This window comes from Phaethon aethereus (genome assembly GCF_964289735.1).
Source record: "Phaethon aethereus genome assembly, chromosome: 19".
Classification (NCBI taxonomy): Eukaryota; Metazoa; Chordata; class Aves; order Phaethontiformes; family Phaethontidae; genus Phaethon; species Phaethon aethereus.
The window spans coordinates 770,782-794,933 of NC_138595.1; the positions used below are offsets into that span (position 1 = coordinate 770,782).

The 24,152-nt window shown below is 60.9% G+C and overlaps 1 protein-coding gene across 1 annotated transcript in view; it reads right to left on the reverse strand.

The window, feature by feature from the left end:
• The window catches only part of RAP1GAP2 (RAP1 GTPase activating protein 2), a gene marked incomplete at both ends in the record, with an annotated part of 76,242 nt that overhangs the window by 3,037 nt on the left and 49,053 nt on the right, over positions 1-24,152 (reverse strand). Inside the window, 17 exons of the mRNA XM_082008710.1 lie at positions 128-246; positions 634-771; positions 4,503-4,637; positions 4,888-4,974; positions 5,384-5,455; positions 6,172-6,327; positions 6,558-6,687; positions 7,226-7,326; positions 8,646-8,729; positions 10,045-10,098; positions 10,634-10,712; positions 11,267-11,370; positions 11,910-12,119; positions 12,456-12,488; positions 13,028-13,072; positions 14,217-14,252; positions 21,895-21,979. Coding sequence (XP_081864836.1) covers positions 128-246; positions 634-771; positions 4,503-4,637; positions 4,888-4,974; positions 5,384-5,455; positions 6,172-6,327; positions 6,558-6,687; positions 7,226-7,326; positions 8,646-8,729; positions 10,045-10,098; positions 10,634-10,712; positions 11,267-11,370; positions 11,910-12,119; positions 12,456-12,488; positions 13,028-13,072; positions 14,217-14,252; positions 21,895-21,979 — 1,668 coding nt within the window. The remainder of the gene's footprint in view (positions 1-127; positions 247-633; positions 772-4,502; positions 4,638-4,887; positions 4,975-5,383; positions 5,456-6,171; positions 6,328-6,557; positions 6,688-7,225; positions 7,327-8,645; positions 8,730-10,044; positions 10,099-10,633; positions 10,713-11,266; positions 11,371-11,909; positions 12,120-12,455; positions 12,489-13,027; positions 13,073-14,216; positions 14,253-21,894; positions 21,980-24,152) is intronic.

The window sequence follows — 24,152 nt, forward strand, 5'->3', positions numbered from 1 at the left end:
GAACACGGCAAAAGCAGCTCTCGTGGCTGGCTTGTGCAGAATGGGGAGGCGGCAGCACCCACCAACAGCTTCTCCAACGGGTAATAGGGGCTTTCAACCTTAGTGACCAGGGCAATATCCAACTTACCACCTCGTCCTGCTCTCTGCCTGGCTCTCGGACGCCGTGTGCAGGCGAGGGAAGAGCCCCGAACGGCGCTTGATGGGGCTCCTGGACTGGTTCTTGGCGGCAGCTGCTGGTACAGGGGGCTGAAAGCACAGAACAGTCCAAGTTGGAGAGCAAAGCTCCTTCCTAGAAGCTCCTAAGAATAAACATCCTACGAGGAATTATGAGGCCTGCAGTTCTCAGCATGTGCATCTAGAAAACATGTAATGCCAGAATTTCTTTTGTATCTCCTTTGCACTTCAGGGCTGAAAACCTCAGGAAGTTAATCTTCGGTTCTTCCACAAAACAAACCCAACTTGAACACAGCACTCATAAAATCATGCTCTGCTCAAATCTCCTCCTCGCCTTTACATTCACTGCCTGCCCCGGGGACTGCCAGGCTGTGCCAGCGCAGTGCAGCGCCTGCCAGGCTGGGGAGGGAGGGATGGACAGAGGGGCGGCGGGACGGAGGGACACGCGGCCGTGCTCACCGAGAAGGTGGTCTTGGTCACCTCGCTGCTGTTGTGCGTGATGCCCCCGCTGAGGCTGCCCGGGATGCCGCCACCGTGGTGCTTCTTCTGGCTGCCCACCATCGTCTCCATGGAGTGGCTGCGCACCCGGATGGCTCTCTGCAGCCGGAGGGGACACGGGACAGCACATCATCTCCACCCTGCGGGGCCACCGACCCCAAATCCCCTCCCCAGCCCCAAGTCCGCCCCCAGGCACACCGGAGCATGACCTGCCTGGTCCTCCCCCCACGAGCCGGCGCAGGCCAACAACAATCCCACAAGTGACAGCAGCAGCCACTGCTCCGCGCAGCCCGCGGCCGAGGCCGGGTTTTGCCCCCGCTGCTCCCACAACGCCGGGTGCGAGGCTTGAGGACTGCAGCTATGGGACTGGGAAGGGCAGACAGGAGCCCCAGAGCCCTGCCTCCTGCCCGGCACCCAGCCAACCTCCCAAAACCCTCAGCAGGAACAGGGACCACAGCCGAGCCGTAAGCCAGTGTTTGGATGCAGATCCCCGCGACTCTCCCTGGACTCGGAGAGGACGGGTCCCGCGAAGAGACTCCTGCCCTGCCTGCACCTCTCCTGCGCGCTGCCGGCCATCTCCAGCCTGCCCCAAAACATCCCCAGAGCCGGAGGCTTCACAGCCTCTTCACAAAAGTACTTCTTGTTCTTCAGCATGCTTGTGCTTGAAAAACACGTTTAGCCTAAACCTCCTCTGCTGCTGGTTTGGCCCATCCATCTCTAACAGACCCACGGGCGAGCGGCGCGGCATCGTCCCCGCAGCAGCTGCAGCACGGTCACAGACTCTCCCTGCTTCCTTCCGTCTGCATGTCTCCAGACCGGGCAGCCCGCTTCCCTCACTCTGCACATCGGCCCAGCTCCCTGGAGCTCCGGGCACGCTTTCCTCCGGACCGCCCTTTCCCGGGACGCACCGCCGAGCCTAGGCACGGCTTCCAGCTGAGCCCACCCGTGCTCCGGCCGGCCATGCTCCGGGCCAGCGCTGCAGCCCGGCGCGGCTTCTCCTGCTGCATCCCCAGTGCTGGATGCAGCAAATCAATGACCACGACCACGGCTACGCCGGACTTCTGCAATCCAAGCCCTCATCCAACGTGCCCGTGGCTGAGGGCTGCGTTTCCGGCACAGCCTCGGGCATCTCGCTCACTCGGCTGCCCTGAAACATCCACGTCCGTCCTGGCACAGGCTGGATTTACAGGAGCGAGACGCCCGGTGCAAGGCCTCGTGCCCTTGTTCCCTCTGGCTGCCCCAGAGAGCCGGGGCAGTGCCAGAGCTCCGCACGCCTTGCCCGGGCGACGGGACTCGCAGCCACCGCAGAGCTCGCCGCATCCCCCGGGAAAGGGCCCAGGGCCGGGCGCTGCAAACGTTGGCGGCACAAGCTGGGGAAGAGCGCTGCGGTAACCTGTTTTGGCTCGAACCGTTGCAGGCAGAGCTGCGCGTACCGGAGGCAGAGACCTTCTACAGACCCGAACACTCATTCTGGGAGCTTAAACAGGACCTGAGCTATTCTTAAAGCCTTCTCTCAGCTGCTGTCCCAAGCGCTTACAAATACGACCACGAGATCTTTTGAAAGTCTGGCACACGCTAGGAAAAGCAGCAGTGAAATGCACAAGTTAAAAAAATAATCGATGCCCTTATTTTAATTACTGCAGTCACCACAGTAACGGGAGCCCAAAGCGGACCGTGCTGCCAGCGCGCTAATTGCGGGAAAGGTTCTGCTGGCAGCTGTGGCCTTTGAGCTGCTGACGTGCTACCATCTGCCGTGCCGCGGCGACCTGTCCTCAGGCCCCCTGAAGCCCAGCTCAAGGTAAAGAGATTTTGGATGAAACAAGCCGTCAAGGGCCAGACTTCTGGCGGTGCCTGGCACAGGATCTATGGTGCGCTGGCACTGGTTTGCTGCTGGCCCCGGTGGTTCCTCAGCACTGGAGCGAGCGGGAGCCACAGCCCCAAGCTCTCACCGAGCCCCAGCCGGTGCCGGGGACCATGGCTGCTGCGGCAGCCCCGCGCCATCCCCTCCTGCCCATCCAGTAACAAACACCAAGCAAGAGTCCATCAGACCTGATTTATTAGGGTCAGCAATTCATACAAAATTTGACAGTGTTTGCAAATAAAAGTAAGCGGTTGCTTGCTTTGCTGCCAGCAGCTCTGGCGGGCACTCATGCCGTGCAGGCAGGAGGGTTCCTGCCTGGGGCTGCCGAGCTCTGCAGGGCACCCCGACACCCGCTCCCGGGGGGCCGGCCAGCAGCAGAGGAGGCCGGCACCCCTCTTGCTTGCTCAGAGCCCAGCAGAAACGAGCTCCGCTTTCCTCTAAGCGTCCGGTCCCCATGTCGCACGGCCGGGGAGGAAGGGGCTGCGGGCTGGGTTGCGGGTGTGAGGTGCCGGGCAAAAAGAAACCGTGGGGATCTGCCTCACCCCCTCCCAGCCCTCTGATTTACCATCTCTCCTCTCCCCCGTTCACTCCGACAGCGTGCGGTGGAGGACGTAAGCTAGGACGCAGCCCAGCAGCGCGGTCCCGAGGCGGCCGGGCAGACGCAGCCCGGCCCGGACCACGGAACACACCACCTGCCCTGGCACAGCCTGCAACGCCAAGAGAGCCAGGGCCACTTTCTCGTACACAAAACGCGTGCAAAAAAAATCATTATTTAACATCGTCTCAGACACTGAAGCGAACGCTGTGATGTGTGACTGCACAGCATCTCAACTTCTCCATGTCCCATACCTAAACAGGACACACCGGAGCCTCCACCCAGCCCCACAGTGGGGGCCAGGGAGCGGCTCACCCCTCCTCTGCAGCCGTCGGGTGCCGGGTGAGGCGACTCATCCACCAGTGCCCGTTTCTCTATACCATACAGAAAACTGTGCCTGCAGGAGTTGTCTCCACACAGCCGCAGCCAGGGCAGCTCCCCTCGTCGGGCCGGCGATGGCCACCCCGCGCCAGCGCCCGTCCCCGCTGCAGGTGCAGCTAAAACTGCCTTTGCAGAGGCGACGCGCCAGCGACAGGATGGCGAGAGGCGTGGGGGAGCTGCACGGGCCGAAGCACGGCCGCAGGCCTCACCCCCGGCGGGCACACGCACGGCCCCAGCTCGGGGGCTCCATGGAACACCCACCCGCGGGCGCAGCCCTTCCCGGCCGCCTCGCCACCGCTGCCGCAGGGGAGCCTCACCGGCCACTTCTGGCACCAGCTCATCACCCGCTGCCCAGCTGGTCTGGTCCCTACCTCCAACAGGGGCTCAGTTTCGTCCACATCATTTTATCGCATTTATTTTCCTCCTCTCTCCGTTTCTCCCAACCCACTCTCCCTTCTCTCCCCTTACACCCCCCGTCCCCCCCAGCACACATCCAGAACCTCTCGTCATGTCTCCTGTTCAACACGACCACCAGCTCCCGCCTGCTCGTGGCAGCGGCCCTGCCCAGGCGACCTGCCCCCCGGCCCCAGCCCAGGTGGCCCAGCGGGGCCACCAGTAGCCTGGGGACATGAGCAGGACTTGCCCTGCAGTAGCAGAGCCCGACTGCCGGTACAGCCCGTGCCGGGGTGCTGGCCCTGGACCGCGACCCCTCCAGAGACACGGTGAATGCCGGAGCATGCTTGGGGGGACCGGAGGAGCTCTGGGGCTCTGGAGAGGTCGCCCCGACGGCGGCACTCACTACCACCACAACCGCATCAGCCTGCGCCCGCTCCTGCCGCAGCCGGCTCGGGCGTCCGCTGGCTGCCCGGGCACTGGCAGTGCTGAGCTCCCACCTCCTCCCGCCGCCCCGCTCTCAGGGGACACCCCTCGTCCCCCAGTACCACTCATCCACATCTTCCACTAAAACGTGCTTTGCCAGCCCTGGGGGTTTACCTTGAAAGACTCCAGAAAGCCTCCATGACCCCCATTCTCGAGCTTGTCCTCCTCGGGCCCCAACCCCAGCATGGTCTGCGTGTGCCCGTGGAGCTCGTCGTGAAGGTTGTCCAACAAGGCGGCCCGCGTCCGGTCCTGGGGGAGCGAGAACAGGCTCAGCCGGGTGTCCCGAGGGAGGAGGCAGCGATGTTGACCCGTGGGACAGCCGGCTCGTCCCCCCCAAGGGCACCAGCGGCCCCACGGGACCCCACGGGCACCACGTGCACGGAGACGCATGCATGCCCTGATCACTCGTCCCTGCAAGCGCCGACCCAGCTCGGCCGGGGAGACGCGGCGCTGAGGAGGAATGCCGCGGCACTGGGCAGGGACGGGCGGGCAGCGTTACCTCCAGCTTCGCGAACTTGTCGGACTTGCAGCAGGCGTTCTCAGCGTTGATGAGCTTGGTGAGCAGGAACTCCCGGAACTCGGGGCTCTGGGGGCAGAAAGGCGGGGTGGAAAACGCCAGCCAAAGACCCGGCGTACCTCTGGTACCGCAGCGGTGCTAACCCCAAACCCAAGCTCCCAGCACCCTGCAGCCCCCTCTGGATGTGGGAGCGTTGGTGGAAAACCCTGGATGGGCTCGGGGTGCCCTCCTGCACTGGCCATCACCTCCACGCCGACGCGCGTGCCCCGGCGGCTGCTGCCTTGCACGGGCTGCGCTGTGCGATGGCACGTGGCCTCCCGCCCTACCAGAGACCCCACGGGCGTCACTAGAAGTCAAAATAAATGCATATGAATTCCAGAAGTCACATCTCCCCTAAGCAGGCATGCTTGGAAACATCTTGGACATACACATAGATTTTTTTTATGGCTTGGAACATGCTTCCCATCTCATCTCTTACTTTCTGGAATACTGGCGGGCTCGGCAGGGGTGGCCCGAAGGAGGGGACGTCTTCCCGGGCCGTGACGGACACCTGCAACGCCAAGAGAAATGTTATTCCCGTGGGTGCAGCAGGGCAGGTCCCAGCACAGAGCTGTCCCTCTCATGGAAGGTGGCTGGTGTGGGGCGGGTGATGCTCTCCGCAGCCCAGCCCAGCCCAGTCAAGGTGCCTGAGGCACCCGAGAGCCAAGGGGCATCCCAGAGCCCTCGCCCCTGCTGGAGAGGCCGCTCCTTCCCAGCCCTCATCAGTCACCACTCCCGCTTTCACGAGAGGGTTAACCCTCCACAGCTTTTTGCATTTATTTCCCATGAATTCAGTTTTCATTTGTGGCTCTAAGCAATGTGCTTTTGGTTTGAAAAGTAACGTCTTACTGGATCTCTCCACAGAAAAAAGAGGGAGAACAGGGTTTACGCTACCTACACTTGAGCAATGTGTTAGACGGCTATGAGCTGTTCTGAGGCTTACTCAAATACCAAGTAGCATCAAAAATATTTAGTAAATGAGCATGCTATTATACATGCACAGATTTTATACACATATGCATGTATATACACACACTACGCCATACTGCATAAATAAATATATGTGTATATATATGTACGTTTAACATACACATACCTACTCCAGTTAGGTATAACACCGGCTGTATCGCTGAGCACACGCAGGGCAGCCACGGGGCAGCCGCCTCCAGGCCTCGGCCTGAGACACCGAAGCAAAAATCGGCACGTGCAAGTCGGGATCCCCCTCACCTTGTATGCCGTGTTATCCGCCTCGGGGTTTTCCACCTGCACAACAATGTAGGCGTGCAAGAAGTTGGAGGCGATCATGTCTGGGACAAATGGCGTGTTCTCTTCTTGGAAGATAATTGCCACAATGTCATTGCCAATGTGCCGCTTCCTCTGGAGCTAAGCGGAAACGGAAAACATTTGGTCGGGAAAGCCAGGCGGCTCTGCTCCTCGGGAGCAGACAGCGGCTCCGGGCGCGCAGGCTGTCGCGCGCCAGGGAGCCACGCGGCCACAACCCGCCAGCCGAGGATGCCACAGCGCTGGGGCTCGGCGGCTGGCGGCGCCGGGCAGGGCAGCGCCAGCACATCCCGGCTCGGACGCTTCTGTGCGAGGAAGCTCATCTCCCTTACTTGTTGTGTGTCTCCTTCGGTAAAAGGCAGCTTTGTAGAGACGTGAAACATTATCTCCCTGTCCCTGAACACCGTGTACACAGACTCTGCTCCCGTCTGCCCGTGGCTGACATCCAGACCTCCTCGAAAACTAGAGATGAAGGGAAAGGCGGGGAGAAATGAAGAAATATTAATTGAAGGCTTAGCAGAGACTGCCGGCGGCTGTCAGGGGACAGGGTGACAGAACAAACCATCTCATTTATCTTTATCTAGTAGCGAGCAAACGAGAAAGAACAAACCGTGCGTCATGTGTTGTAACCAAGCATCACCAGCACCCGTCTGAAATTCAGGGTGCGCGGCAGAGCAGTGCCGGTCGGCTGGGGCTGAACCCGCAACACCGGACAGGGCGCATTTCCATGCTAAGTTCCTTTTATCTACGGCTGAATATAGCCAGATTTTCTCACAACCTTAAAACTGCAGGAAAGAAAGTTTTTCTCTCTTGGCAGCTCCAATTTTTTTTTTGAAAACTCCCCCAGCTTTGAAAAACAAGCCAAAGCTATATTTGCTTCTGCTCTGTACATCCCGCTCATGAGTGAGATGACTTCTGTTCTCGCACGGTAGATATTTTTACATATGACATAGTCTCTTGTTAAATGTATTTGTAAAATCGTTCTTTTCCTTTAACTCACCCTTTGAAGTCCTGGAGTGCTATGGTGTCTCCCAGAAAACTTAAGAAGTTCTTGAAGGCAGCGCTCTCTTCATTATTGCCGAACAACTCCTCCTCTTGGGTCTACAAAACACAAGGCGCATCCTTTGAGAGCCCCAGCCCTGCCCGTTTCCAGCAGCCAGCCCGCCCAGGCTGCGCAGCACCCGCCAACGCCGGCTCCCGGCGGGAAGGAGCGGGGTCTGGCCACGGCTCTGCCACCGTGGCGTCGGTCTGACGGAGCTGCAGAGGCCCCCGCACTGCCTGAGCCGAGCGTAACCAAAGCCGCCGTCCCCAGCGGCCATCGCGCCACCGGGCCAGCCCTGTGCCCCCGGGGACCTCCCGGCGCTGCTCCTCTGTCATGCTACGGGTGGTACGGACACGACGACCAGACCACAGACACCGCTAGTGTGAAAGGTCCCTTCGAAACACGCCTCCCGCACGTCGCCCTGCCCCGAGCAACTTCTTATAATCAAACCTTGCTACCAGCAAGAGCTGCCACAGCGACAAGGAACACGTCCCACCCCAGCTCTGACGGCGATTCCTGCTCACACCGCCTCTCCCTGCCCGCCCGCCTGCTGCCACCTTCCCGGTGTGCGACCCCCCGGCGCCGGGACCAGCACCTCGTCCCCGGGCACCGCATGCCGCCGCCGGCTGCTCCCCAGCCGGCGCCACCGCACTCGGCCACCGGCCCCGGCCGCGGGCCGCTCGCAGCCCGCTCAGCCAGCAAGGCACCCACAGGTAAAGGTGCTGACAGCGACTTCTGACCAACAGCAAGGGGCCTTAGGATAACGTTCAGGAAATACTGAAACGCAGATTGGAAAATCTCCATTGGAAAATCCAAGCCTTAATCACCCCTTGCGTGCTACATTTCAAAACACTGAGACCTTCATTATGGCCTTGCCAGAGTTACTCAATCCGAAATAAAATGCAATATGTAAAGATAATTAGAGTGCCTGTCAGAATAATCTTTGGTGAGTTATAAGACTCAGCTGCCTCCGCACTCCCCATCCGGAGTCCCTCGGCTAATGACGGCATTTTCAGCAAACGCCTGTTTTCATAGCCCACAGTCCTCCAAGATAAATGTAACTGTTTCACTGTCTAAACATACATCTGATTAAAAGACCATGCCTGCTAAAATCCGTTTTCACATCCACTTTTCCCTTTAGCAGCTTGTGGGCTGATTTCCGTACTGTATTTTTTCAGTCACATCATTTTTTAATGAGTCGGGGAAACATCCAAGCAATAAGAAATGCATTATTAGTGAGGACACCCAGTAACACGTGTTGCATGTGACAGAATTAACTGCAGCACCGAATTTCAGCTTCAGGGGTCCCACAGCTGTGAAACACAGAGCTATGGCAAGTGGGGATGTGCTCCACGAGAACGGCACGGGGCTCACTCACCTGCCTGAACTTCTGGTAGATCACACCGAACTTGAACGTGTTGTTGACCTCGTGTTCATCATAAGACACTATCATCTGGGACGCCTGCAGTAAAACAAAATACGGATTATTTAATTTGGTAGTGCAAAACAGGACGTCCAGAGGAGCAAACCCTGCTCGGCACGTGCTGCTGGCCAGGCTCGCAGCTCCGCTCGGCGCGCTCGCCATCACCCGCCGGCCACGGTACAGCTCCTCGTGGTGGGCGGCGGGGGACAGCCCGCCAGAGCTGCAGCGGTGTACGGCAACGGCCAAGCAGTGCCCGACAGAGCGGGAGGGGGCAGAAGCCGAATTTCCACATAATTAAGCCAAAAGTTTTCAGCAGTGGCCCCAGTTTTGGTTACCAGCGTCCCTGCAGCCTCCGCGGCTGACAGTCCGCCTGGATGCCAGTGGGCTTCAGGCGGGCACGAGCTGCAGCCCCAGCGCCCAGGCGTGGCGGGGGGTGCGGGGAGCCCCCACTTCTCACAGCTTTTCTGGGGGAAGTCTGGGGCCCTCTGTGTGCAAATAACAGCAGTTCCCGCAGTGCCCCAGCTCCGCAGTCCCAGCCCCATTCTGCAGGGACCGAGGCAGAGATGCTTGTCTTCCCCAGCTGAGCATCGGCTCTTCTCAAACTTCCAGATAAGGGCTCGATCGCAACACCAATAATGGCAATGGAGGAACAAAATCGGCTTGACCTTGGCTACATCAAAGGGTGGAGAAAATGCCTTATAACTTACTGCTGTGCCTGCCACAGAACAGATTTTCCACATAAAAGGTACTTGAAAATGATGGATTTGCTTTGTAACTTCCCGGGAGCTGGTCTCTGCGGCAGCACAAGAGCACACGTGAGCGATCCTGGAGCAGGCAACGAGTCAGTCCGGGTACGTCACCAGTGGGGACTGCCACCCAGATAAAACACTCCGACGCCCGCAGTGGCCCACCCACCTCTGCACCTCTTCCTGCAGGGCTTCTCAAGCACGGGCTCAACCTGCCTCACCGGGTTTCAAACAAATCTTAAGGCACCAAACCAAGATCCAGGCTGGTTTGATGCCCCACAGACAGTTGCCTTCCCTTCCTTTCCCAAGATCCAAGAGCAGACTAATACCAGAGTGCCATCAGTTCTTGGTGGCCAGGTGACAGGATGAGATGGTGGCATGCACATGCCGTTAGCTACCCTGCTGCCCAGCTGCACACACGGCCTGCCACTGCCGCACTGTTCACATCCCCCTTGAAGACGGGAACAAAGGTAGAGAGCTCAAAAGATGCAGCACAAATAAGCACGTTCTGTACCAAAGTAGCCGTTGGATCTTGGAGAAAAGGAGAGAATTAACCCTATCTGACCTTCTCTGCCAAATACATGACCAACTTGGGTAAGTTACCTCACCTTGGGGTACAGAACTGGGTTAAACTTCAGTCCAGAGGCGTCATCGCATAAGGCCTGTGGGCAAGAGGAAAGAGCAGTCAGTGCTGGGTCCCTGGGGCGCGCGGAGCAGAAACCTCTGTCCTGCCAAAACTCCATGGCAAGGCTGCCAATGTCTTCTAAAGGAGGCAAATCCAGCCTCCGACTGCAGGAGCTTCCTTCTTTGCATCCTCTCATCAGGATGCCCCATGGCCTGGCTGGTACTCGACAGGATGCAGCAAGGTAAGTCCCAGGCCTCTCCATGGGTCAAAGGTACTGCCACTTCCTCACCTCTTCTCCCAGATATCAACCAGTGACCTGCCCAGAATCGGCAGGAAACCAACAGCGGGGCCAGCACATACCACCACCCGCCAAGCACCCTTGGACCCGAGAGCCCAGGCACTGCTGCCCAACACCGCCCAAGGCCACCCAACGTTGCCCAACGCCACCCAACATTGCCCAACGCCACCCAACGTTGCCCAACGCCACCCAACGTTGCCCAACGCCACCCAACACGCCAGGCGCAGCCGCACGGGCTTTGCTGCAGGTATCCCAGCCCAGTCCAGCATATTACCTTTGCAATCTGGGGGATACTAGGGAGCTTGCTAAATCCTGCCAGGGGAATCCTCTCGTGCAACGTCTTCACTTTGGACCTAGGAAAGAAAAAGAAACGAGCAGACATCAGGGAGCATCTAAGGCAAAGAGACGGTGGCTGCAGCCCCCCGCTGACCAGCCCCGTGGCGTGCACGCAGCGATGCTCTGCCGGCTGTTGGGAAATTATGTTCTGCAGGATTTGTTGGGCCTGGCTAGTAAGCAAAGGCTCAATTTTTCTTCTCATCTCTGCAGCTCTTAAAATATTCATAGTTTGGAGGGAAATGACACAATAGTTCAGATGCTCTGGGACTTGTCAGCTTACAGAGGGCGGGCGGTAGATGTGACTGGTATTATCCCATGTCACGGAGAGGTTTAGACTCTGTTTCAGCAGGTTTAGCAACAGATCAAAGTCTCATGTTCATTATCGGGGGTCAGGCAGTCCCGGTGCATAAACAGTAAAAGGATGATGCCGCCGCTTCTGATCCCACCCTGAGCCCCTCCATGCGTGACCTGCGTGCTGCCAGCCCGGCTCTGGCATTTACAGTATAAACAAAACAAGGGACTCCCAAAGAGAAAATATTTTGTTAAACAGAGCTTTTTTTGTTTTCCATACCTGAGTATAATCCTTAAATACTCCGTGCCATCTGCCTCCTCACACTTAATAGAAAGAATCAGATTTCCGAGGCTGCTGGCTGTACAATAAAAATTTAAATGATCCTAAAAACAGAAGAAAGTGCGTTAGTGGCAGGAGAGGCAGCTCGATGACGGCCAGGATGCTGCCCCACGCCCCGGCCGGGAGCAGAGGACTCGCCTGCCAACCCGACACCCTCCCGCCCTGGGGGACACACGCTCGCACCCCCTCCTTGCGGGGACCAGGGCTTTAATCCCTCTGCCCGTGGACTTTAGCACTCTGCTCTCAGCTTTGTTCAGAGGGAGAAAGAGGATTACGAGGCTGTGACCAAGAGGGCACGCAGGCGGCTGCCGCACCGTGTCCCCCAAGTCCGGCCGAGCCCCAGGTGCCCACAGACGGGGCAGGCTCAGGGCTGGCCTGGGGGGCCCTGCCAGCCGCGGGGCCCCGGGGGCAGAGGCTGGCGCACGGCCATCAGTGCCGCGGCTGGCCACCCGCCAGTGCCCTCCTCTCCTTGCAAAGAGCGAAGTTGTGGGTTTGCCCATTCTGCTCACAATTTTAGGATTTCTTTCTTGGGGGGTGTGCAATTTTCAGCCGACGGCTTGTGCCCTGCGGCGGGGGCACCCACCTTCCCCAGGAAATGCTTCCTGTAGGCTCTGGCCTCTCCTTTGCACTCCAGCTTGTAGCCATAGGTGCTGGGGCTGAGGTTTTCCTCCTCCTCCTCGCAGATGCTGCTGTCGGACGAGGTGGGCGTGCCGAGGTTTTCCGGGTCTTCGATCCAGTATCCCCCGAACTGGGGCAGGATGATCAGCGGGTACGGGCTGCCCTTCTCGAGGATCTGCAGAGACACGCGCCTGTGAGGGGTCGGGCAGGACCGGGGTGTGGGCGTGGGGTGCTCATCGCCCTAGGTACTGCCCCACCGCTGCCTCCTCCTGCAGCAGCCCCAGCCCCAGCCCCACGCGGGGCTAATCCAGCCCCTCTCCGACACCTCTTCTCTCTCCCCTAGAAGAGGGCACATGCGCTACCGAGGAAAAGCATCAGCGGCAAAGGTGGGGACGGGGGACGTGCTTTGTGCAGCTCCTCTTGGACACAAGATCTCCACCAACGCCCCTGTTATCGGCACTTTTGGAAACGCATTCGCCAGAAGGCGTTCGGGGTGGTTCAGGGCACCCACCTCATCGATGCTAGGGTAAGGGATGTAGTCTTCCTGGAAAAAGGAATTAAAACACTGTGTATGACTGTTTGCTCCCCACCATCCGTCCCTTACGACCCGCGGCACCGGGCCCTCCCGTCCTCACAGCATGCACCGAGCACCAGGCCGTAACCGAGAGCGATGCTCACGGCGGGCGAGGCCGCCGTGCGCGGTGACGGCGCCCGCCCTGGGAGCGGTGCCACCGCGCTGCCCGGGGACCCCTCCCTGCTCTGGGTCTGCAGGAAAGCACAGCAGCAGGGGAAGTCCTTTTCCAAAGGGGTCCCCACTATCGGTGTAAGATTCTCAGCTCTACGGCAGAACCCAACCATTTTACACAGCTCACCGCTGAAACTCACAGGTTCGGACATAAAGCTGGCTTAGGATGTACAGACACCACCCCCTCTTCTTTGCAATTCAATCAGTGCCCTCTTTTTAAATAACGTTTAAATCCTTTTTAGTCCTTTGAGTGACTGTCTTTGACTATACACATTAAAGCCCTGAGATAAGGGAGGGACACTCAAACAGATCCACGCAAGAAACAAAACGCAACCAACCTTATGTTTTTGGCTTCCAGTCCTCTGTTCTTCAAGTTTTGGTGCCTATTGGGAGCAAAACGAATAGAACAAATAAGGAACAAAGGAACACGTTTTCAACAACACAGATGAAACCACAAGGGTATATCGGTACTGTGAACTCACTCTGGGGTGAGTGGCATGACGAGGGGGTTTCTGCCTGGGACGAGCCGGGCAGAGCTGCCGGCGTGCCAGGACAGACCCCATCGTAACGCAGCGAAAACGGGTGACAGGGATGTGGTAGGACGAGACCTGGGTCACCGTGACACTGTGCTGAAAACATCTGAATGTAAGGTAGGACTATCGTTTCCCAGGTGCCAGCGCAGCACCAAACTCAAAATGCCCCATATCCCACTGCAGCTTCATCTCAATTTCTGCAGAAGGGGCTCATAACGGAAATCCCTGCACCGCCTTCCTGCGGAGCGGCGACCACGGCCCTGGCGTGTGGCAGGGCAATGGCCTCGCTTGTCTCACGGTGCCTGCCCCAGGCAGGAGCTTGCGGACGGCAACCCCTGCTCGCGCTCACCCGTGCCGTGCCGGAGAGCACCGCATTGGGGGAGCACGGCGCGTCCTGGCACCGGGGGCAAGCGCCGCCTGCCCGCGCCCCTCCCGCGGCGACAAGGCACATGCCGGGGGACACCCTGGTCCCCCGACCCTCCTCCTCGGGCAGATTCTGGTGTGTTTTAGTGTGGGACAAGAGAATACCTTGCCCTGAGCCGAGGGGTACTGAGGCAGCGCTAGACCCAGCTGCGCTCTGTACCAGAGCCTGCCGTTTGCAAAGACAGGCAGCGGCGTGCTGACTTCACCGGGGAGTACCGGGACCATGTCCTGGAGCGTGCGCCCCTAAACCTCCTTTTGCAAACGTGCTCAGGTCGATGCGGAACAACCTTGGAGGGAGACGCTGCCAAAACCACCGCTCTCCCCCCGGCGCGCCGGGGCGTTTCTGTGCAGCTCGCTTCTGCACGGTTTGAGCTGGGAAGCGCCTGCCGTGCCCCCTTCATCGGGGCTCACACAGCGCTGGGGTCTTCAGCACAACTCAAACCACGTTATGGTCGTACAAGGCCTCCCAGCACGTTAAACGTATGAGGTGCTGCAGGATCTCCATCCCTGCAGCCTCTGCAGGGTGGGGAATGTCCCGCGTTACTGGCACGCTGCTGCTGCTGCTGCTCACCTGCATTTTTTCCAGCATTTCGAAGAATTCTGCAGACTGAAAAAGAAAAGAGGGAAATCTCCTGTCTGACGGAAGCACACACGAGGAGAGCCAGCCCACGCCACATCAAGGCAGGGACCCCCCGCCCCATACAGGCATGCTGGCTCTGGCCCCCAGCAGGAACCGGAGGAAGGGAATGTCTCTATAACCGGTGGCACGTGCCTCCGAGACGCCTCACCCAGCCCCGCTGCCAGGCGGGAACAGAGCCCCGCAGCAGCCCCCGGCTCCCAGAGCCGCTGGCCGTCCCGCACCAAGGACCCCACCGCAGCCACGGGCAGCACACAGAGCAGTGAGCGGCAGCAGCTCCCCACCTCCACAACTCCTCCTTTCCTTTCCAAAAAAGCGTGAGAGGACGGGTCGAGTGACGCTGCGGCGCTTGCCCCGCTCCCCGCTCACAAGCGGGCGGCTGGCAGCCACGACAGCTCCCGTCCGACCCGACTCAAGAGTGCGGGCTTTGCCGCTGCAGTTCACCGTCACCAGCAAGGCTCAGCCCCGGCAGCACCCCAGCCCGCTCCGTGTGCGGTGTGGTAACAGTTTGGACAGAGGCTAGAGACGCCAAAGGGAGTGCAGAGCCGCCGGAGCAACCCTGCCCTGCACGGCGCGGGACAGCCCGGCAGGAGGGAAGGGAAGGACAGCACCGCTGCGGCCACGCTCCTGCCCGGCTCCACCACGCGCTGCTCGCTCCTGCACAGCGGGCGCTGGACCTCAGGGATCCGGCGGGGAGAAAACGCAGACGGCTGCCAAGTGCCGCGGGGCGCCTGGCAGGGCTGCGGGCGCGGGGTCTGCTGCGGGGACACGGCGCAGAGCCGGCGCTGCTGCGGGCAGCGGGACGGGGTGCGTATGCCTGGCCCCCAAGGCTCTGCGGCTGCTTTGCGGGGCCCCAGCAGGAGGGGGTCTGTGCACACAAACCAGCAGCAAAAAGCTTTACTTTTGAAATGAAACAGGCCCAGACTGATCGACCCAAAAAAGCAAATAAACACTCTGGCAAATGAGGCTCCTAGAGCAGCCGTCCCCGCGTCCCTCACCTTGCAAGGTGCAAGCCTTGGGCTCTGCGTTTCACCGGCTGCGGGAACGCCGGCAATGCTGCTGCCGGCGGGGCCGGGCTGCCCGTGCGGGGTTAACGGCCTACTTGCCAAGCGAACTGAAGAGCTTAAGCGAGCCCCAGGCTCCAATTAAAAATCCTGCGTGGCTCCTCTGGAGAGCAGCCGGTCCCAGCAGCCAGGGAGCTCGTCCTGCTCCGCCAGCACGCCGCGGCCCAGCCCGGGGGCTGCTGCCTCGGCCCCCAGCCGTGCCGGTGCGGCGGGGCTTTGCAGCCCCCCGAGCATCCTAAGCCGCTGCGGCGCGTGCGGTTCAGGTGCCTTTGGCAACGCTTAGCGTGGGGGGCTCAGGGACAAGAACCAAACGCAGACCAGGAAGAGCCCGTCGCTGCCTCTCCAGGAGAGCTGCTGAAGCCACGTCTGTCCTGCTCAGGCGCGCGTTTCCCCCGGTAAGGGGATACTTCAAGAAACCCCCTTCCTGCCCTGATCTACCTGCGCTGCCAAAGGGCCGCAGTCCTGGCGCAGCCGGCGTGCCGCTGAGCTGCTCTGGGGCTCGCAGGCCGCGGCCGCCTTTCCCGCTCGGTCCTGCCGGGATGTTCAGACGCAGCAGACGCAGGTTGGACTCGAGCGACCGGCACGGGCACGGCCCCACCAGCGTGCACAGCCACAGGGAAATCGGTGCTCCGCAAGCAAGCACCGGCCTCCCGACTCACCGGGCGCCTCCGGGGTCGCACCTTCGGCACAGCAACTGCTGAACTTCAGCTGGACGATCCTGATCCCTCGTCCGGCTTTTCCTGCTCTCAGTACACACAGATAAATTACCTACTCAAGCTACGGCTGTAAATATTGGGGCACTCCCAGCAAACTAGTAAGTGGCTTTTCTGGAGACGTGAAGCAGCAGCCCCGTCCCTCCGCTCCCTCGTCCTCCCCCAGCTCTCCTCTACTCCCTGTTTGCTCCCGGCCACTCACCGCGCTCCAGCCGCAGCGGTCGGGCTCACGCTCATACGGCTGAGGAGGGGCTGGGGCACGGCAGGCGCAGTCGGCCCAGGAGGGAGACCGGAAAGCAGGATCCGCAGCTCCGCTGCTGCCGGCTATCAGAAACGGTTTGCAGCAGAGGGATGCAAGATTCGGGGCAGGAGGAGTCACGGTACCAAGGAGAAAGGCATGGGGCGGGGGCTGTGGGGGGTGATTTTTAGTGAGCTCTTAGAATAGACTGAATTTCTCAAAAGACAAAAAAGAGAGAAGAAAACAGAGGTGGAAATGAAGAAATTAAAATCAGACAAAGACCAGGGAAAATCTCAGAGAGATTTTCTTTTAATGTGGCGAGCAAAGGTTAGCTTTACGGCACGGGCAGCGTAGTGACTGCCCTCGGTGACACCAGCTGGGACGGGGAAAGACGCTGCCAGCACAGGCGGCGGCTGCCCTGGCGCAGCGGCAGCCTTGGCTGTGTTTCTAGCTCTCGACTACGCCCCGTTTTTATCTCCTGCGCCTACGGCAGGAAGAACGAACCCCGGGCTCAGAAGAGCGCTGTGCCCAAAGCTGGGAGCGCTTTAAAAAGGCTTTTCCTTCTTTCGAGCCTGTTTTAGATTCTGTTTTTTCTTCAGGTGTCTGCAATGGACAAATGCTCTTTGAGTCAATTAAAATAGTTTCCAGGCCCCACTCTGCCAGCAGCCGGAGCAGAGAACCGCGCGGCGCAGCAGCACCAGGTCCCGCCGCGACAGTAAGTTCTGGTAGAAAATGCGCACATGCATTTAATAAAGCAGACGCAGTCTGCACCCTTTAGAGATTTATGCATGCTTAACGCCAAGCTTCACTGTGCCACAAATATTTTGGTAATTATAGTGGAGACAATTACAGCTTTGTGACGCCGACGGGAAGCAATGTCACCTGCCGTGGGCCCGGCCGGCAGGGAAGGTTACGCTCACCCCGCTGGGTCGCCCAGACTGCTCCACGCCAGACCTGCATCTGCTTCTTAAACGCATCTTAAAACTGCATCTTAAACGCAACCAGAGCAACACCAGAGCGGACGGCCATTTCCCCAGCCACCTTTGGCAGGACAAACCTGCCCAGGAGCTTCTCCTAATGACCCCAGAAATGCAAAATACTCAACCCAGCACGGTAGAGTTGCTATTCCTGCTCACACGTCCTCACTCCTCACCACCGAGCACACGATGCTGGCAGCGTGAGAGGGACGGACAGTCACATCCCAGCGCTTCCACACGGAAAAGTACAGGGTCCCTCTCCGGCCGTGCCAGGCAGGACCCCGGCGCGGAAGTCGCGCGGCTGGAGCACACAGTGTTCAACCGCCCCAACACCCTGGGGCGAGTTTAGCGAGCGGGTACCTGCGGACGAGGAGCGCTCAGAGCAGAAGCTGCAGCACAGCCAGGAAGTGCCGGCTCTGAAGGCTTCCAGAGACAATGACACCCAGGAAGAAAACCATGCACCAGGCGGGAGCCGCCAAGGATGGAGCGCAGTGGGGCAGGGCGCTGCCCAGCACCCCTCCCCAGCGCTCCCGCCCCGCGCGTCGGTGGGCACTCACCAGCAGGTCCCGTAAGAAATCCATCATCTTCCCGGCATCACCCCAGGCATCGGCCGCACAGCCACGGCCGCTGCCGTGACCGACTTCGTCACGGGCGCCCAGCAAGAGTGGCCAAGCGCCAGCCCGGCCATCCCTCCCCAGCCCCGACACCTCCCTTCGTTAATGTTTCCCCAAGCCAGAGGCACGGCAGGACTGCTGCTTTGTTATTTCAAAGGGTGGCTCCCCTGGGAGGCAAAGTGCCCGAAACAGGTTGGGCAGGAAGCGGGTGAGAGTTTGCAGGGGACAGGCAGGCACCTGCTGGGATGCACGGCCCCGCGGCGGGATGCACGGCTCCGCGGCGGGATGCACAGGCACACGGCGGGATGCACGGCCCTGTGGTGGGATGCACAGGCACACGGCAGGACGCACGGCCCCGCGGCGGGATGCACTGTGCTACTTAAGGGGGCACTCGCCTGGGAGAGCTGCAGCAAGAACCAGGTGCTGGGCAGAAGGCAGAAAATCTGACCTCTCCAGCTGGAAATCCGTATGTACAAAAAAGCCACAGCCCTTCCAAAGGAGCTGAACAAATCCCAATGATAAATCCTCTCAGAGTCAGCTCAGGACAACGCAACCTGCTGACCCAGGGGCTGCAGAGTCGGCACCAGCACCAACAGGGCCTTCCTGTCCCAATGCCACCCGGGGAGGAGGCAGGACACAACTGCGTCAGCCAAAACGCCCACGCAGCCGTGACAAGCATGGGCAGTCTCAGCTGCCGGGGACTTGCTCCTGTCCCTGCTCCCAACGCCCGTACCTACCCCTAGTGTCCCTCTCCGTGACACCGAGTCTTGACAAATCGCTGGGAAGCACCTTAAAGTCTACCAAGAGCAGGTCAGAGCAGGATGAGCACCAAGGATATCGACCCAACGCACTCACGCTGTGCTCGGCTACACCAGCACTGAGCGACCGCCTGGCACCCACCACACGGACGGCGACGGTCAGGGCACCAAGCTGATGTCTCCAGAAGGACCAGGTCTCTGCCTCCCAACCACGAAGTCTCCCCAGGTTTCCCTTCATCAAGCTGATGGCTCCTTAATCCCTGACATCTCCTCTCCCAGGCATCTCCAGTTCCATCTCCTGCATGTCAGCAAATGCATAGCCAGCCCCTGCCTTTCAGGAGCCACCAGCGGCTGAGCCCAAAGCGGCAGCAGGGGCACAGGGAAGCTCTAAACAAGCAGACGCATGAACAAACCCAGGGGTCCACAGACAGCCCCCAGCCTGAAGACCACAGGAATTTATTTCTGTTTGGCACCTCTGGAGCTCCCCGCGCCTGGCAAAGCAGCGTCCAGGCAAGATGCAGGATCCTCCTCTGCCGCTGCCCGGCTGGGGTGCCAACACAGGCAGCCTCGACCGCAGAGGCTCTGCCAGTGCCAGCGCCGCGGGGACCGAGGGATGGAGGGAGTGAGCACATGCTGCTGGCGCCCAGCTCCGCCTCGCCTTTCCGAAAGGACAACCTGTGCCATCTGCAAAAGCTTCTGGAGCCCTTTAATCCTGCTGTAGAGCAGAACAAGCCAGTAATCGCCTTTTAATTGCTTTAATTACGTGACTATAAAAACGAAGAACCAGTAGTGAAACAGGGAGCCTCCAGCCTTGCCTGTGGAGACTGGTCCCCTGGCGTGTCCTCAGCCAAAGCCTTTGCCGGCCTCTCCCCCAGCCACAGCACCCACAGGGAGATGGGCCCGTGTGTCTTGCCACGTGAGAAGCAGCGGCCATCTCTGAGACGCGTGAAAAAAAAGACCTCAGCGTTTGCTTTTGGGGAGCTTACATTACCTGAGTAATACGGAGTAGCACCTACACACTTTTTCCACACCAGGCTTTCCGTAGGTTTCCCTGCCAAGTTTTCCACGCTGAAGGAAGCCTTGAACTAAAGTTTAAGCATCATTGAGGAGCCCGACCTCCCGCTGCCCCGTATCGCCCAGCTCCAGCTGCGGAGCCGCCGTGCCTGCCCTGCCCACGGCGTGCCTGGGGTCTCACCCCCCGTAGCCTCCCCTGCATCAGCACCCTGGCAGGGAGCAGACCCCGGCACCGGTGGCCACCTCCTAGCCTGCTTAGCTAGCAGGCTCGCTAAATGGCAGGATTTCCATTTAAAACGTGATGAGGGCCAAGGCCAAGGCAGAACCTCTCAGGACAGAGGTGCTGCTGTAAGGCCTGGGAAGGCACGAGGGCGCACGGCGGCAGGACGAGCCCCAGGGATGCCGCGGGGCTGCAGCGCTCACGGTCACGGAAAGTGCTGCCTGCACCCCCGGCAGGTGTCACCGAGCAAGGCACCACCTTCCTGCAAGGCAAAATAAACGGCACCGGCGGTTTGTTTCCTCCCGCAGGGGCAGGGCGGGCAGGCCGGGGCCATGGAGGCGCTCGCCCACGACGGCCCACGTGGGAAACGTGGACGCTCGCCGCTTCCCTGGCGGCGTGTGGGCAGGTGGGCACCGGGCGTCGCGCCACAGGATGCAGCATCGGCCCCGAGGTGAAATCCCTCGGAGCCCCCGGCAGGGCTGCGCGTCGCGCTCACCATCCCGGCAGACGTCTTGTCTTCTGAGGCTGGTAAAGGGCGCAGGGGCTTTGGCTTCCCCTCCTCGGGCGCCGGGCCAAGGCCAGCCAGGAACGCTGCTGGCACGAGGACCAGGAAGCACTCTCTGCTGCTGGCACGCCGGCACCTCCCGCACCCATCACGCTGCACGTCCCCGGCTACGCCCCGCAGGCGGGATCTCCCCTTGCCCCCGTTTCCCATGGTGTCCAGGGATAATGCCCCCCCTGCCGGCAGGATCCCCCCAGAGGCACGTTCCCGCTCCCCGCCATCACTCCAGGCTTCAACCACCCTCCAGGACCACCCCGCTCCTCCTCTGCAGCCCAACGAGGTGCCAGTGAACCGTGTCAGCTCCTGACTGCTTTGTGCACCCAGGTCATACACAAAACCCTACATAAGCCAGATTGTCAGAAGCTCCACTAATAAACTCCTCCAACTCAACACTCTATCTCCAGCTCCACTTGCTCGTAACAACCATTTAACCAGGTTCTCAGCCACCTCGTAATCCTCACATCCATCTCATCTCCTCCGGCTTAATGAGTCATTTCCCGGGTGGTTGCATACTGAGCTCTCTGCAGCAACCCGGGGAGAAGAGCTACGCTTGCCTTTGTCTGGAAACTCTGGTATCAAAGCAATGGCTCAGGTTACTCTGACAGAAGCCGCTTTTGGTGAGCCCGTCTTGCATTTTATCCTTTTTTCCCATTCATTTCCATGTCTCACATTGACTTTTCCTGCCAAATTCGTTCTGAAGCTTTGCCCCAGGTCACCACCCCGGCTCTCTGCATCGCCCCGCTTGGCACAGGGCTGCGCACTCCCCGCTCGCTTGAGACTATTTCAACAAGTTAACTGTGAGCCGGGAGCTGTGGAGGTGCCTGGTCAACCTCGGTTCAGGTAGGACCAGCTTCCAGGTCTGACCGCGTTGCTCATGACCTTGTCCAGTTGGGTTTGGGAAAACTGCAGGAGGAGCAGAGCCTTGCAGAGGCAGCCCGGCACAGGCAGAGCAGAGGGGGCGAGTTCTGGCCCGTGACCTGCTGCCTCCACCACAGCAAAAGGCAGCAGCCGAGCTGTCCCTGGCAGGAGCAAGCGGTGGGTCAGACCCTGCCAGCAGCGCCTGCCTGCCGGGGACGCGCCGTCTGCCTCGTGCTGGCAAGCAGCCGCCCGCCGCGGCACCCAGGGAGGGTTATTAGAAGGATAACAGCGCTGGGATTCTGCACCCTGCTTGGCACCGCCGCTCGTGATTGCGTAACGTGAGCGGCAGTGCAGGATGGGGCCCGCCGGCACGCACGCCCCGCTGCCGCTGATGGTGTCTGAACACGCTGCAGGCTGAACTCCAGAAACCACCTACTGCTGCTCCCTCGGGAACAGCCCAAATCCGTACAGCCGCTGCGTTGGAAGTGCCGCTCCTCGCCAGCTTCAGTTTCCAAAACCGGCACCTCGGCCGGACCGCGCGCCCACAGCCCCGCACAGCATCAACGACCGGCGCAGCGTCGCCCACGCACTCACCTTCATGGTCGGCGGGGCGGTGAGGGGGGGGGACAGCGGCTGCTCTGGGACGGTCACATCCGTGCTGTTCAGCAGCTCCTGTTTCCTGAAAAACCAAACACAAGCGTGTCAGCTTCCCCCGTGCCCCAAGCAAGAGCGTGAGGCAGGGGATAAGGGCTCATCTTCTTCGGCAAAGCCGCGGGCGTGCGGGCTGCCTGTGGAATCTGAGAGAAAACCTTGAATCTGAGAGAAAACCAGACAGACAGCATAAAAAGATGATAAAAGTCATCTGAAGAGCCCCGTGCCCAGGGTGGGCCGGGACCCTTCACCGCCGCCCCGCCGAGCGCCCAGGCTCCGTCCCCGGGAGCCAGCCGGAGCCCGGCTGCAGGGCTGGGGCGCGGTGCGGCGCGCGGGGACGGCGGGGCTGGGTTTCCATGACAACCCATCCCCACGGTTTCCCTCCATCTGGCACCCTCTGCCTGGGCAGGATCCACGGCAGCCGGCGCCATGGAGGGCCGAGGAGGCTTCTGGCTCGGTGACACCGGCAGAAAGCCCAGGGACGCCCCGGCGCGGGTTTGGCAGGGCCCAGCCGAGGGCCCGTCCGCCACCGGGCTCCTGGGCACGGGCACTGCCTTTGGAGGCAGCGCGAGGCGTTGCGAGGACACGAGACCCCGGGGGAGCTGGGAGCGGCCCCCGTGACACGGACCTGCCACGGAAGCATCACACGGAAGTCCCCCAGCCTCAAAAAGGCACGACCTCGGCCCTCCACCGCTCATCTGGCAGAAACACCCTGTTCCCCTCACACCAGGGGCTTCCCAGGCAGACAAGCAAGCCGCCGCCCGCAGCGGTGCTGCCAGATGCTACTCTGCGGGGCAGAAAACCTGAGATTTAATTCCGTTTCTCTCGTCCCCGCCAGCTTAGTCCTGCAGAAACCGGGACAAAACGTCCAGCTGTTTATCTCACAGTAACGAGGTTTGGTTCCCATGGCAGCCCGCCCCGGGATGGCACGGCACCCGGGCACCGATGCCCGCCGGGGGCCCTCTCTGAAACGCGCGGCTCCGGCCAGGGGGTGTGCACCCGACCCTCTGTGACGCCCGCCCTCGCCGCCAGCCCCACCGCCCCGGCGCCTGCCCTCCCGCCCGCGCTGCCCTCCGCCGCCAGTCCCGGCTCTCGTGACAGCAGATGACCCCACGCGGGTCGTGGGGGAGGCTCGGTCGGGTGCCTGCAGCCCGTCCTGGGCAGAGCCGTGCACCGCGGGCTGCAGCGGGGATGCCGCGGGCACCGCAGGCAAGTTTTCGACGAGACCGTTGGCACGACAGCGAGTACAAAACCCCACAGCCGCCTGCGTGAGCAAAGGAGCGGCTCCTGGGAGCGTCCCTGCCGAGCAGGGACTGACGCTCCCGCTCCTCCTGCCGGCACGCACGACCGCTCTTGCTGCGAGACTCCTGCTCCTGATGAGCTTGGCCCCATCTCTCGGAAGACATAAACGCGCACGCACGTGCATTTACAATTGCGCACGCACAGGCACACAGACGCGCTTAGGAGAAAGCCCTCCGCCCGCTGCGGGGTGCGGGGAGGCCCTGCGGCCTCCCGCCCGGCCGCGGCCCCGCGCCACAGGACCCCAGCCCACCCTCGGCAGCGCCACGGCCCCCATCGGGGATTTGGCATCTCTCCCTGTCGCTGCGGGACCAGCTTCGCAGCAGAGCAGCGGAGAGCAGCCAGCGGTGCCTCGCAGCCCGCGGCCGGCACGGTCAGGTTTGGCTGGGGGGGCCGCGGGCTGTCGGCCCGTGCTGTTAACGTATCGCACGTGCGGAGACGGGACAAGGAGGGGGCTGCGGCGCCTGCGAGTGCGGGCAGGCAGGGACCAACAGGGCGCAGATCGATGGTTCTCGTTAGTCAATGGCCAAGGAACAAGAATTAAGGGACTGCAGTTGCAGCCAGGGGAACACCGGCTGGATGTTGAAGGAAATTCAGGGCTGGAGTTCCATCCGCCCCAGAGACGTAAGCCCAGCCCAGGCGGGGCACGGAGGGAGCAGCACGGCGCGGAGCAGGACGATGCGCCGCCGTGCCGGGCAGCGCCGCAGCCGAGACCGGCTGCCGGCACACCGGGACCCGGCTCGCAGACCCCCGTGACCCAGCAGGCCAAATCCTCTGACACCTGTAATTAATTGCCGATTGCACTTTGCGGAGCCCGGGGCAGCGCAGGCGTGCGGGCGGCGGGGCCCTGACGTCAGGACTTATTCCCCTGCGCTCGGACAGTCCCGCTGGGCTCCTCCCCA